Below are 15100 nucleotides of genomic sequence, written 5' to 3'. Positions count from 1 at the left end.
GACATGTACATATGGACGGTAATACTAGAAACGCCTGAACTGGTGTTGTGTTATTTGGCGTCCCCACCGTCAAAAGCTGGCGCTTTTGTTTACAAACACTGGTCTCTCGTGAACTGCGCATGCTCAGACCAGCAAGCGTAGACCTGTACAGTCTCACAAAGCTTTTTAACCATAATTGAGAGTTGCTGGAAGGCTGAATCAGACATACAGTACCACTATCACCATCCTCGCTGTTTCTAGACCAACACTCAATCTGTATGAGTTGTATTTATATGTACAGAGTGTCATTCTAGAAACAGTGAGGATGGTGGTACTATATGTCTGATTCAGCTTTCCAGCAACTCTTAATGTGTTAAAAAGCTTTGTGAGACTGTACAGGTCTACGTTTACTGGTCTGAGCATTCGCAGTTCACGAGAGACCATTACGTGTTTGTAAACAAAAGCGCCAGCTTTTGACGATGGGACACCAAATAACACAACACCGGGTGCCTTCAATACAATGGCATGCTCACAAATGAATATGGAATATCAAATTTGAGGCAGTGAATAATAATTTTTGGGGCAAAGTTAAATGATTTTTCTCTTTGATATATTGATTTCTGAGTAACATAAAAAAATAACTTTGTGTTTTAATGTTGATGATCTAAGTATGAAATCTCTTCACCGAAGATATTTCATACCCCGAAGTTTTTTCATCGGGCCACGCATGCACAGTAGGGAGGAAACGTTTTTTTTTTTCTGAGGCGGAAAAAAGTAGCGATTATCGCTAGTTTGGTTACAACAGTAACGAAGATACCGATATATATTTAAATAGGTAGCGGATGGCTGATAACCCGATTTTGTTATCAGCGATAAAGTATCGCGATAACTTATCGCGATAACGCCCAGCTATGCCACCACCATCACCACCATCACCATCATCATCACCACCACCACATCATCACCACCACCACCATCACCACCACCATCACCACCATCATCACCACCACCACCAATACCACCACCATCGATCATCACCACCACTGCACCTTCATCACCACCACCATCACCACCACCACCACCACCATCACCACCACCACCATCATCACCACCACCACCACCACCATCACCACCACCACCATCATCACCACCACCATCATCATCATCATCACCACTACCACCATCACCACGTACCGCCATCACCACCATCACCATCATCACCACCAACACCAACACCACCATCACCACCACTACCATCATCACCACCACCACCAACACCACCACCACCATCATCATCACCACCATCATCACCACCACCACCACCATCATCACCACCACCATCACCACCACCACCACCACCACCACCACCATCACCACCACCATCATCATCATCACCACTACCACCATCACCACGTACCGCCATCACCACCACCACCATCACCATCATCACCACCAACACCACCACCATCACCACCACCACCAACACCACCATCATCATCATCACCACTACCACCATCACCACCACCACCACCACCATCACCACCACCACCACCACCACCACCATCACCACCACTATTACCACCACCACAGCGTGAGGGAAAGTGGGCTCCCCAAGATGGCTGCCGCACCAGGTTAGCTTGCCTTACCCGCCGCCAACCCCACAACAAGGGAGCGCGCGCTCTAGGTATATAACTCTGTGCTGAAACCTCATCAACGGTAACGGTAACGGTAATATAATTATAGTCTGAAATGAATAGTGGGACTGTGGGGAGAAACTGATTGCTTCTCTGCTGTGTGAGATTTCTCTGAGGGAATGTGGTATACAAGTTGTAGATAATGACACTGTATGCTGCATATGTTTATTTTCCTTTTATCTATCACATTAGCTGCCGATATCAATGCCTGACATAAATAATGGGTGACCTTTAAAATCAATAACAAGCTCATTTGCGAAAGCCAAGACCAAGACCAAAATCGTCTCGACGCTTTGGCCTCGTAAACACTGGCGGCGCTGCGAGACACTCCTGGATGAAAGCTTGGCACGAGGAGAGGAAGACAATTAATGGACACAAAGGAAGGAAGACCAAGGCGTAAAGACCCAAGAAGCGATACAAAGCGTGGGAGGTCAACAGGAGAAGTAGAGGACCCTGAGGCGGATCACTAGTTCTCCACGACCATGGCCCGCGAGGGAGCTCTGTGGATGGGCGATGTGAGTGATGGAATTTGACAAGCTTTCAAAGTCTAAGGGGAAATATTTGGGTAAAGATTCGTATTAGGTCCGTGCCAGTATCTCATAATCTACTTTATGAAACTTCACTCTCTTCATATATCTTTTCTACAAACCTTCAACAGTCATGGAAACGCTTTGAAAATCCAATTCAAGGACTTTTTTTGGTAAAATTCTAGTGTTTGCCCATACTCCCCCCTCCCCCCCATACAAGCCTGGGGACCTGGTGGGAATGCGGGGTTTCGGGTGGGGGACACGAAATCCGTCGCATTCGCGTATTTTTTTTAGTGGGGGGGGGATAAAAACTCCCTAGATCTAGGGAAATTCCCTAAATTTAGGGAATTTTCCTCCTACCACCACTAAATTAAGCGTTTGCGATGAATTTAGTGTTTTCCATACGAAAAGCCACGCACTCAGTGGATCCCCAAGCTTGTTTTGGGAGAGAAGCGTAGTGAACCCACCAAACGATGCTCACCTCACCATCTGGCGTGGCACCGGCTGCCATCAGTGCTCACATAAACCGCCTCCACCACACTCATGTCCTCTCTCTAGTAGGTTGTCACCTCATCGCAAGGTTTCTGTCCGCCAAGTAGAGTCCGTGGCACCAAACACAGTGTATCTTCATTGTTTATCACTGACACAAGTAAAACCACCGGCTATCCATGATCCATCCAACACCGCGCCTTTAACACTATTGCGGCTTGTGCAGGAAGTGCAGGCTCTCAAACCTCTTGCCCGAGCTGTTCGAACACGTGAATCCTTACTGACCGGATTCTGAATCTGCTTCATGAGCTCGTATTCCCAGTATACAAGGTGATTGTGGATATTGACTTCGCGCCTCCAGAATACGATAATACGCCTCCATATATCATAGTAAAAAAAAAAATAAGTACTTAGAAGTAAAGAAGCCGAATTAATCCCCTTCCCCGAACGATCTTGGGGGACCTGCGTGAACTCGGAGTTTTTGGGTGGGGGAGCATATTTAAACTACTCCAACCGAACTTTACGACCTGCTAACGGGGGGGCTTCGCCCCCCTCGACCCCCCTGCTAACCAAGGGGGGGCTGCACCCCCCACTGGACCCTCCCCTCTTACAGGTGCGTGTTCTAAAAAAAATAAATAACCACACGTGGTGGACCTGGTCTCACATGCATGGGCTAATGGCTTATGCGGCTAACTAAGCGTACCATCGGTAATAGTATTAGGTAAAGGTGCGTGTTCTAAAAAAAAATAACCACGCGTGGTGGACCTGGTCTCACATGCGTGGGCTAATGGCTAACTAAGCGTACCATCGCTAAACTAGCGTACCATCGGAAATAGTATTAGGTTAAGGTGCGTGTTCCAAAGAAAAAAATAATAATAACCACGCGTGGTGGACCTGGTCTCACCTAGCGTATCATTGCTAACCGGATCGTTGGCAACGCTGCTCATATTGCAATGGCATCACCATGTAAACACATCGTCCGTATGTATAATATGCCCTTCAGTGCAATATGGAGCCGTAATATCGTATTTTTGAGGTGCGGAGTGATTTTCAATAATTAGCTTGCGTGGTTTCTGTACGTTGTTAAAAAAAAAATGGAATGTATGAAATTTCCCTACATCTAAGTAATTGTAAGGAATTTCCCTACATCTAGGGTATTTTTCAACCCCTCATAACTCAAAAACTATGCATTTGCGACGCATTTCATGTTTACCAACGCATTCCCCGAAGTCTCAATGGCCCCCTAGCCAATTTTGGTTGCGAGGGGTGAGTATGGGCAAACACTAGAATAATACCCTTTTTTTTACTCTTGAAAATAGGGGATAATGTCTACGAAAGCGCCGCCGCAGCCGCAAAATAGCTCGCAGAGGGCTTAGGGTCGGGGAGTATATTTAAACTACTCCAACCGAACTTTACCTACGGGCCTCGACACCCCTTCTAACCAGGGGCACAGCCCCCTGGACCCCCTCATGTATATGTGACTTATTTCAGCGAGGAGGTATTTCTCGCAACACCCGCTGCAGCGTCGCCGCGGCCAGCAGAGGAGGCGACGCGCTTTCGTAAACATTATCCCCTATTTTCAAGAGTAAAAAAAAAGTCCTTGAATTGGATTTTCAAAGCATTTCCATGACTGTTGAAGGTTTGTAGAAAAGATATATGAAGAGATACTGATGTTTCATAAGGTAGGTAATGAGATACTGGCACGGACCTAAAACGAATCTTAACCAATATTTGTCCCAAGTCCCTTTAAATGTGCATAAAATTCCCACCCCGAAGTGAGCAGAGAGTAACTCACGCCCTGTCGAGTGAAACGTTGTGGTCGGTATTCTCAGACGCTTCCGCCTCACCTGGTTTACTCACCTGGTGGGCTTCCCGACCCCACAATCCACATGATGAGGAAGGGTTAATAGGAAGCCAGTACTCTGCAGATGTGCCAGCTCTCAATATATAATTACTTGCACAAAAACAAGTACTAGCGAAAAAGCTGGATAGTGCATCATGTGCAGTCAACTTGTAATAGAGTTTATAAGATTAGATGAAGAGCTATAGTCCATTTAATGATATTCTAAGAATTTGTCCCCAAGATGATGAGCTGGTGCTGATTTAAATAGAGATAGAGACTGAAGGGTGACTAGGGATTCAGGGAGGGAATTCCACAAAGGAATTCCTCTGACGCTGAAGGACCTCTTAGTTCTTAGTTCAAGCTGGGTCCTAACATGTGCTATTTTGTACTGGTGGCCTCTGGTGGGTAGATCAGGAGTTAGAACAAAAAGGTCTGAAGGGGAGATTGCACATTTATTATGAAAGATCTGCCAATACTTGATCATGTCATGACGGAGCAAACGACCATGTATTGAGAATAAATTTAGTGATTTTAACCTTTCAAGATAATTAAAATTTTCTAAGCCCTGAATGTACTTTGTCCAACGCCTCTGAATTGACTAATAACCTCAAGTCTCCAACATAGCCTGTGTTCCACACAGCAGAGGAGTATTCCAACAGGGGGCACACATGAGTAATGAAAAGGGGGACCATAAATGAAGCTTCACGATTAACTCTTGCTTTAAGGATATTCTGCATAACGCCCCCGGCTTTGTTGACTTTATTAGCAGTGTGTTGATGAAACTTTAAAGTGCAATCAACTGTTATTCCTAAATCAATGGCAATGTTTTTTATAGGAAGGGGTATGTTGTCCATGTAATAAAGTCCGGATAGGCCCAAAACTTCCCAGTTCATTTTACGTCTCTGGAATCTTAATAAAATGCACTTGGAAGAATTCATAGTAAGACCCCAGGATTTAGGTGTAGTTAAAAGGAAATTTATAGCTTGTTGACACTGCATCATATCACTGACTGTATTTGGGCCGGAATCTGTCTTAATGTTGATGTACAACTTAAGGTCATCAGCAAAGATCTTGGTAGAAGCAGTTATGTTGTGTGTGAGGAAATTTACATTGATAAGAAAATGTAAAGGGCCAAGCACAGAGCCCTGGGGACTCTGCTATGTACCAATCTTGTATTACTAAACTTATGGTCCACAACAACATTCATTTACCTGGCAGTTAGAAAGTCTCTAATCCAGTCAAGTAGCTTGCCAGTGATGCCCAACATGCTCAGTTTCATGAGTAGTATGTCATGGGAAACAACGTCAAAAGCCTTTGAGAAATCAAACAACACAAGATCGACATTAAATCCTTGGTCCAACACATAGTTATTTCATTGTTGGTTAATATCAACTGATCCTCAGTAGAGCCTCTCATCAACTATTTCTATAGGCCAAATAGGAGATCAAACGGATTCTAATGAGTAGTTTTTTAGGTTCATGGTACAGAAGAAGGGTCAAACTAGTACCAGGGTCATTAACCCTTTCATTGCTAAGCGCTTGCAACGAGACTATCCCCTCAGGCACGCTCGGGCTATATGGGCTTATGGACCTGATGGAGTGCCTCCTATTGTCCTTAAAAACTGTGCTTCTGTGCTGACACCCTGCCTGGTCAAACTCTTTCCTCTCTGCTTATCAACATCTATCTTTCCTTCCTGCTGGAAGTATGCCTTTGTACAGCCTGTGCCTAAGAAGGGTGACCGTTCCAATCCCTCAAACTACCACCCTATAGCTTTACTTTCCTGTCTATCTAAAGCTTTTGAATCAATCCTTAACCGGAAGATTCAAAAGCACCTTTCCACTTCTAACCTTCTATCTGATCGCCAGTATGGATTCCGCAAGGGGCGTTCTACTGGCGGTCTTCTTGCTCTCTTAACTGACTCTTGGTCATCCTCTCTTAGCAGTTTCGGTGAAACTTTCTCTGTTGCGCTAGACATATCGAAAGCCTTTGATAGAGTCTGGCGCCTCTTGCAGACTCCTGCGTTCTTATGTTCTTATGTTCTTATAAGTCTTTGCTTTCTAAACTGCCCTCTTTCGGATTCTATCCTTCTCTCTGTTCCTTTATCTCCAGTTTCCTTTCTGGCCGTTCTATCTCTGCGGTGGTAGACGGTCACTGCTCTTCCCCTAAACCTATCAACAGTGGCGTTCCACAGAGCTCTGTCCTATTACCCACTCCCTGTTATTCATCAATGATCTTGTTTCCATAACAAACTGTCCTGTCCACTCATACGCCGACGACTCCACTCTGCATTATTCAACTTCTTTCAATAGAAGACCATCACAACAGGAAGTACACGACTCCAGACTGGAGGCTGCAGAACGCTTAACCTCAGACCTTGCTATCATTTCCGAGTGGGGCAGAAGGAACCTTGTGTCCTTCAATGCCTCAAAAACTCAATTTCTCCACCTATCAACTCGGCACAATCTTCCAAACACCTATCCCCTATTCTTCGACAACACTCAGCTGTCACCTTCTTCAACACTAAACATCCTCGGTCTATCCTTAACTCAAAATCTCAACTGGAAACTTCATATCTTCTCTCTTGCTAAATCAGCTTCCTCGAGGTTGGGCGTTCTGTATCGTCTCCGCCAGTTCTTCTCCCCCGCGCAGTTGCTATCCATATACAGGGGCCTTGTCCGCCCTCGTATGGAGTATGCATCTCACGTGTGGGGGGGCTCCACTCACGCAGCTCTTCTGGACAGAGTGAAGTCTAAGGCTCTTCGTCTCATCAGCTCTCCTCCTCCTACTGATAGCCTTCTACTTCTTAAATTCCACCGTGATGTTGCCTCTCTTTCTATCTTCTATCAATATTTCCACGCTGACTGCTCTTCTGAACTTGCTAACTGCATGCCTTCCCCCCTCCCGCGGCCCCGCTGCACACGACTTTCTACTCATGCTCATCCCTTCACTGTCCAAACCCCTTATGCAAGAGTTAACCAGCATCTTCACTCTTTCATTCCTCACGCTGGTAAACTCTGGAACAATCTTCCTTTATCTGTATTTCCTCCTGCCTACGACTTGAACTCTTTCAAGAGGAGGGTGGCGGGACACCTCTCCTCCCGAAGTTGATCTTTCTTTCGGCCAGTTACAAAACAAAAACACCATTGGAAAAAGGAGGCCAAGATCTATAAGATTCGGTTATGTAAGCCTCGCCTGCGAATGTACAGGCATGTTCAGGGGGTGGTTTTTGCTGTGAGTGCGACTGGCGCTCACAGCGAGCTTTTAGCACCACCAGCAAGTGACGCTAGTGCTCGCTCTTTTAACCTATGTATCTCAAAAATTATTCATCACAGCTGAAAACAAAAACACAATTGGAAAGAGGAGGCCAAGATCTATAGGATTCAGTAATGTAAGCCTCTCCTGCGAAAGTACAGGCACGTACAGGGGGTGTTGCCTGTGAAGACGTACATTTATACGTGCACGACGGTAAACCATAAGGCAACTACTGTAGATCTCTTGATGATGGGGTGCTGGTAGGGCAGTATTGCCAACTGCAAAATTTACAACTATTTGGTCAAAATATCAGTCATGTGATAGGTGAAGCTATGCAAAAATGTCGCTATATTGGTCAACAATTAACATCCACCAGTTGCTCATCCATAGATTTTCCGCACTGGGCTGACATGATTTTCCACCAAATTTAGTGAAGAACCCACTCAATTGGCAATCCTGTGTTGTGAGAATTAATGTTGGAACACTCATACGCAGGAGATTTGAGTGCGGCTGGAGGTCGCAGCGAGCGTTTAGCGCCACCAGCAAATATGCCTAACGCCCGCTGCAAGCGTTTAGCAATGAAAGGGTTAAACTACCCCTGGGGGATTGTTGAAGAGAGGGTAACCTACTAGTTTTGAGACTTTATTTCTGGGCAAAATATGATGCTTTACACTTTTATAGGGGCAGTGATTAGCAGGCTTTTTTCTCACTTTTTTTTTGTTTGTTTGTCCTTGAGCTGCTTTCTTTACTGTAAAAAAAAAAAAAGGCATTATAGTATCCAATCCATGGGTTAAAATACTTTTTAAACTAACAGAAGCTCACCCTGACCTAACAGATAGCAAGCCATCACCATTGAAGGGTGATGACAAGACCAAGAACAAAATGGCTCACTTCTTGGGGAATAGCTGCTCTGAATTTACAACTACATTATTGTACCTGAAATGAAGAACAAAGACATTAAACACTCAGTTTTTTTTCCTCAGTGAAAGGAGAAATAATGTGGTAGTATTTGGGAAACTTCTTCATTATTTATTTTTATTTATTTATTTATTATTATTATTATTATTAATTTATTTATTTATTTATTTATTTTTTTATTATTATTTTTTTTTTTACAGCTTGCTGATTATATGGATGAAAACTTCATCATAGCAGCCTTCAGAGCCTTGGGTGAAGAAAATGTCCAGAATGTAAAGGTAATACTTATTCTGACAATTCTCATTGATAAAATCTGTATTTTTGCTAATTTAAATAAGGAAATCTTACTGTAGGATCTCAATAATATCAATTTCTAAAAGTGACATTCTCAACAATAATTGTAAGTCAGAACAAATACCAACTTTCTAAAATAATTTTTTAATTTTATCGAATAACATTTCTTGCGTGTCCTGTTCCAGCATTAAGACACCTTCCCACTAACCAATGCATTTTGACACTACATGCATTTCATTATTATAATTCCACCTTGGTGAAAGACTTCAGCATGTATACCATCTACCCCCTGCTGGTTTTACAATTGCCATACCCTTGTGAAATGTAAAAGTAAATTGAATTGTCAAAATTCCTCCAAGAGATTCTAAGATTGGTAAGCTATTGAAATAAACTGCTTATGTGCTGCTAATGTACCATTTTCTCTAGGTGATGAAAAACAGATATACTGGCCATCCTGCAGGATACTGCTTTGTCAACTTTTCTTCAGATCAAGCAGCCCTTACTGCCATGCACAAGCTCAATGGCAAAGTTATTCCTCATAGTCAGCCAGTAAGTCTTTCACTTGATGGAGGAAAATATATAATGGAAAAACTATTAAGGATACAAAACTAGTGATGTTTTACATACAATATATTAAACCTTATTATCCTGCAGAAATTCCACATTTTTATATGCTTTTTAACTTTCTTTTCAGCCTGTTAGATTTAAATTGAACCACAGCAGCACCAGAGGAAATAATACAGACAAAGAATATTCTCTTTGGGTTGGGGACCTTACTCCAGATGTAGATGATTTTGCCCTCTACAAGACATTTGGCAGCAGATACAATAGCATAAAAACAGCAAAAGGTATGGATCAATATGCAAGAGTCAAATTCCCATTATTAAAGCAATTAAGTCTCTGTAGTTACAATACTCAGTGTCCGCATTTCACAACTTCTTTATCAAAAATTTATTCATTGTGCTTTCCCACAACTTGGAGTATTCATGAACACTTTAGTATTATAAGCTTGTTCAAAGTAAAGTGGTGCACCAAGTTTTGTGACAAGTCGATTCATGAATCTGTTTCATTACAAGCCCACACAGTTCCATAATTTGACTCATTCAGAAATCTTGTTTTAAGCTGAGAAAGCAAGTCACCTTGGCCACCCAAAAGTCTAATTATCTAATTTGCCCTCATCTTGCATGGGGTTAGGACCTTCACTGCTGCACCTGGTTGTATCCATTCATTGAGATTACAACTCTCCTTAACTTTCTCACAGTAGTCAGGCTTGTGTTTCACTTCCCCAGATTTTTATGAAAGTCCTGGGTACATATTACTGAAGTTTCTATGAGAATATCTTTTGTAGGAAATGAGAGCCAGTCAGTGGACTATATGCACAGAAAGTTCCACTTCTCCCTCATTGTACAGCTCCACATATGTAGTAGAGAAGTAGACACTAGATACAGCTCAGCAACCATGAGTAAGCACAGTGAAAATGAGCCATGTAAATGTCCCTGTCATGTGTACAGTCGCGCTACGAAGTGTTGACACAGTTTTCATAATCTTTCGGACACGGAGCGTAGGCTGGCGACATCTGGCAACTACCCTCGGGGAAACATTCTCTACCGATTTTTATAAAACTACTTAATTTTAAAGTCTAGTTTTGCACACACCTAATAAATATCAGTGATTCCCTTAAATGCAATAAAAACTTAACAGTGTACTCTCTATGTGAATGTGGCGAAGAGAAACATATTGGAATGATAGGCTATGTAGCCACATTCATTTACAGAATCGCCAGGGTGGAGTAGAGGTCACTTTACTATTCATACCTACAAGTTATAAATAATATTATTTTGATCAGATGTACATCTGATCGAAATAATAAATAAATAATAAATAATTGACTCGACAGTGATGAATGGAAGAAAGTGGTAGGTTAGCAGTGCAGCGCTGACCAAGCATCATTTCTACCCCTACAATAGGCTATATCGCGTCGTCTGTCGTGTGTCTCATGCAACTTTGAATTATATGTCTGGCCACTAGTCAACACAAAGGAACACAAAGGAAGAACAAACAACAGCAGACCTGCTGGTCCTTACGAGGCTGTTTGTGTGTCGATACTTCTCTTTGGATTTTACTGTTAATTAAAAATATAGACAATTGATTTTGTGATTTTTTTTTTTAGAATCTCGCTGATTTCACACACACAAGATTTATATAGTCATGCATGAATGTCGTTCCCGATGACGTCATCATCAAATGTGAGTTTATTATGTAGTATTTATTTGGCATTTCATCAAATGAAGTGCAGCTAATTATTTTTTCCTATTATTTTATAATACAGGGTTTATCACTACATTGAAAGAAAGAGCAATATATTTGTGCAGTTATATATATACTTAGTCTTAACATAGAACTCATTTAACTCTTTTAATGTCTTGAATGAAAACCGTATCAAAATGTTTCGGCATAGCTGCTTAATATATCGTTATAAGGTAAAAACTTCCACTCTAATGAATTTATTTCCTTTCTCAATATCATATTTTCCGTATTTATAACGAAATCACTCCTAAACATCCCTTCCCTTCGAATAATATTATGTATTATTTGAACGAAAATCATTGCAAACTGTCTCAACACTTCGTAGTGCGACTGTACAGATGGGATGGAGAAAATAATGGAAGTATCTTTGAGAGATTTGGAATTGATGCAGTAGTGAAGGGAGTCAATTAGGAAGTAAGTGGCTGAATGGGTGAAGCACGGTGTTCTGAGATGGCTTTTACATGTGCTGAGGATGAATTTGTGAAGAGAGTTTCTGACAGCAGGATTAAGGGAGAGGGTGTCTGAGGGTGACCACAGTGAACTGGATCAACAGAGTGCATGAATAATGAAGAGAGAGATGCGGTAGTCCGAGAACAGGCAAAGATGGAGACACTTCTGCCATGGCCACTTTAATAGAATTTTCTATAAAGGAGCAAGACTTGGAAGATATATGTTGATAGATAGTCAAATAGAAAGAGGGGTATTGAAACTTTTTCTTTTTCAGTTATTTATGACCCAAATGGACAGAGTAAAGGATTTGCATTTGTGAGGTTTTACTCAGAGGAAGAATATAAAGATGCCCTCACCCACATGAATGGCTTCAAAGGTTTAGGCCAAAAACCTCTCAAAGTAAGCTATGCTGTTCCAAAGAAGCAACACTACCCTGGAATGTAAGTAATGCTGATGTTTTTGTTAAAAGTACTGATCAGTGAAGGTTATGTACTATCAGGTGTTTCATTGAGATTGTGTAATTATGTATGAACAGGGTCCTTTATTCAGGTTAGTTAGGTGCCATAGAATAGTTTTAAATCAAATAAACCTTGGCACTGAAAACCATGAAGTAAATTCTAATGATGTACATGGAGCTTTCTAATCTGACATCACTGGAACTGGTTAGTTGCATGAAAAACTTGTTTACTTAAAAAATAAAAGTCTCCTTTCACGGACTTGCGGATTTCCCCCAAAATGCTGAGTCATACAGTTCCTGTTGAGTGGTTCACTTCTTAAAGTACGGTCAGCTCTAGTTATCCATAGCTGATTGGTTTCAGGACCTCCAGCTGGAAGGCAAGGTGATGATATATAGAATGGTGGACTATGAATTATGAAACAGAGAAGGAAATGGAGATTCATGCTGTGGTGGAGTTTTGGGAAGGAATAGGGCATCAGAAATATTGACTGAATAGACTTAATTTTTCATAACTTTTTTGCTTGATTTTTTTCACAGGAACCACATGGGTGGAGATTACAGTCAGTACTATGAACAGTACTGGAACAATTATGCTGCATGGCAAAACTATGGGAGCTATTATGAACCGTATGCTTCATCTTACGGGGATTACAATGGCAGTTTGGAAGGGGGAATGGGAGACTCAAAAGAATCTTCAAAAGAAGATTTTGAACCAGTTGGTAAGTACCTACTTGATCATTGTGGAAGTTGTTGGTTAGTTGAATACCAAAAAGACCTAGTACTGGATGACTCAACAACAGAAATTTTAGAATTAAATTGTAGGTAGAACTACAAGAATATGATTAGCATGAATGTAGGTATCTGTTTTCTGGGGTGTAAGAATTGTAGTCGTAGAATTGATTATATAAATATATTATTATAAACTGCTCAGGACTGGACTGTTGTCTTGTTTCCATACTCTACAAACAAGAATTAGAGCTGATCTCTATTCATTTACTTATTTTTATTTGTTTAATTACTCACCGTTACCAACTATTCTCCCTCAGACTGGAATGTTCCCATAGATATCAAGAAAACAAACAAAGAATTCATTGACAGAAGTGAAGAGCTGTGGCAAGCAATAGAAAAGGCCCGTTGGAGTTTTTGGGAGGACATTAAAGATGATGAGTAGAGAAAGATCCTGATTTTGTAAAATATGTGACAAAAATAATCTTCATATGTCTTTTATACAAATTGTCAGAAGTACATGATTACTTTTGAAATAAATGATGAATAAAGTTATTTACCCTACGATGATAAATTTTAAAGATCTTTAATTAAATTTTACTAACCTTTGTGTGTGTATGTGTGCCTATTTGTGGTCTACCAGGCCCGAGCTAAGCTCTGATAGTCCCGTCTCCATATCTACATTCATCCAGCCTTTCCTTCATTTATTGGACACTCTTCGTCTCCACCGCCTCTTCCCGCAAGCTGTTCCATGTGTTAACACTTCGATGCGGAAAATTATCCTTTTTAAGTCATTCAAACAGGTTCCTTTATTAAGTTTCTTCCTATGTCCTCTCAGCCCCTGCGTTCTCGTAGTTAGGAAGAGATCATCTCCATCCACCTCATCAAACTTATTTACCAACTTATACAGCGTGATCAGATCTCCTCTCTCCCTTCTTTGTTCCAGTGTCGTCAAGTCCATCTCCTTCAATCTGTCTTTATACGTCATACTCGAGAGTTCTGGGACCATTTTAGTTGCAATTCTCTGTATCCTTTCTAACTTTCTGTGTGTTGTGTGTGTGTTCTTAGCTGTAAGCAGAACTGTACAGAACAGTGTGTGCATCTGCGTGTGTGTGTGTGTGTGTAAGAGTTCTCCTCTTAACCCTTTCTAGACTAGGTAAATTTTTCCTGTATTTTGTGAGATGAATTGTATGATGGGAAGTGCCTCCCAATAGACTGGTGGCAATGGTGGGATCCTCTTCTAGCGTTGGGTCTTCCCTGTGTTGGGAACAGGAAGAAGGATTGCCTGGTCTCAGGAGTAAAAAATATACGATGAGGAACTTTATGAAAGACAGAAGTTGATCTTAGATTTCAGTTTTCCACCATATCCCATTAAATACTTATATATATATATATATATATATATATATATATATATATATATATATATATATATATATATATATTATTTATATTATATATATATACTGCTTTAACTCAATCACTCACTCACCTATATATTTAATAATCAGTTATTTAAAAGGCGGGCATCACATACGTACAGATTCTACGAAGGGCATAGCAAATAAATATGAGGGGAATAAAAATGATAAAAAATTAGCTTTCCACACTGCAATAGATCAAGATATTCCCGTAAAAAGTGCCAAAAAAAGACACTGAAATTATGATCAGCTATATATAACAACAGATAATCATAATTTAATTTTAATTATACAATAAAGGGGTGCAGTGTTGGTAATTGTTTTGGTATATTCCGCTTGAGTACGGTGCCACGTTCTTCCTCCAGGCTGCGGCAGGGGAATCACCACAGAGATATAACACTTTGGGAATCACCGTGACCATTCTTGTGAATGATATCATTCAGTTTTGACCAAAATTGTCGTCTTTAATTGCAGAACTAATATTTACGGTGAGAGCATGTCAGTGCATTAAGTATATGTCTACTCTCATTTGTCTATATTTGCATTAATTCGTTCCTTTGATTTTCCTATCGAGGTTTGAAGGTTAGCGAGGTATGGCCGGGTTAATACAACCAATCGTAAATGTAAATTACTTGCTTTACCGCTGTCAAAATAGTCGTATGGAAGTTTGATCACGAGGCTGATCTGGAGGGGAGGGGAGGGGAAGAGGAGAAAGGAGAAGGAAGAGATAGGAGAGGAGAAAT

At 41.2% G+C, this 15100-nt stretch overlaps 1 protein-coding gene across 1 annotated transcript; it reads left to right on the top strand.

Annotated features, from left to right (window-relative positions):
• Window positions 1-1949: 1949 nt before the first annotated feature.
• LOC126995563 (tRNA selenocysteine 1-associated protein 1-like) lies at window positions 1950-13500 on the top strand. Its single transcript, XM_050855217.1, has 7 exons — window positions 1950-2188; window positions 8903-8980; window positions 9423-9545; window positions 9691-9844; window positions 12028-12193; window positions 12748-12929; window positions 13257-13500. The coding sequence occupies exons 1-7, from the start codon at window positions 2156-2158 to the stop codon at window positions 13379-13381; spliced, it is 861 nt and encodes a 286-aa protein (XP_050711174.1). The 5' UTR covers window positions 1950-2155; the 3' UTR covers window positions 13382-13500.
• The last annotated feature ends 1600 nt before the right edge of the window (window positions 13501-15100 follow it).

Source organism: Eriocheir sinensis, chromosome 8 (genome assembly GCF_024679095.1).
Source record: "Eriocheir sinensis breed Jianghai 21 chromosome 8, ASM2467909v1, whole genome shotgun sequence".
NCBI classification, from domain to species: Eukaryota; Metazoa; Arthropoda; class Malacostraca; order Decapoda; family Varunidae; genus Eriocheir; species Eriocheir sinensis.
The sequence above is the reverse complement of the archived record's forward strand: the minus strand, read 5'-3'. Positions and strand labels throughout refer to the sequence as shown.

Coding starts and splice junctions, on each gene's coding strand:
- LOC126995563 (XM_050855217.1), top strand. CDS start 2,156: ATGGCCCGCGAGGGAGCTCTGTGGATGGGCGAT. Junction 2,189..8,902: donor GAGCTCTGTGGATGGGCGAT/GTGAGTGATGGA, acceptor TTTTTTTTACAG/CTTGCTGATTATATGGATGA. Junction 9,845..12,027: donor TAGCATAAAAACAGCAAAAG/GTATGGATCAAT, acceptor TTTCTTTTTCAG/TTATTTATGACCCAAATGGA.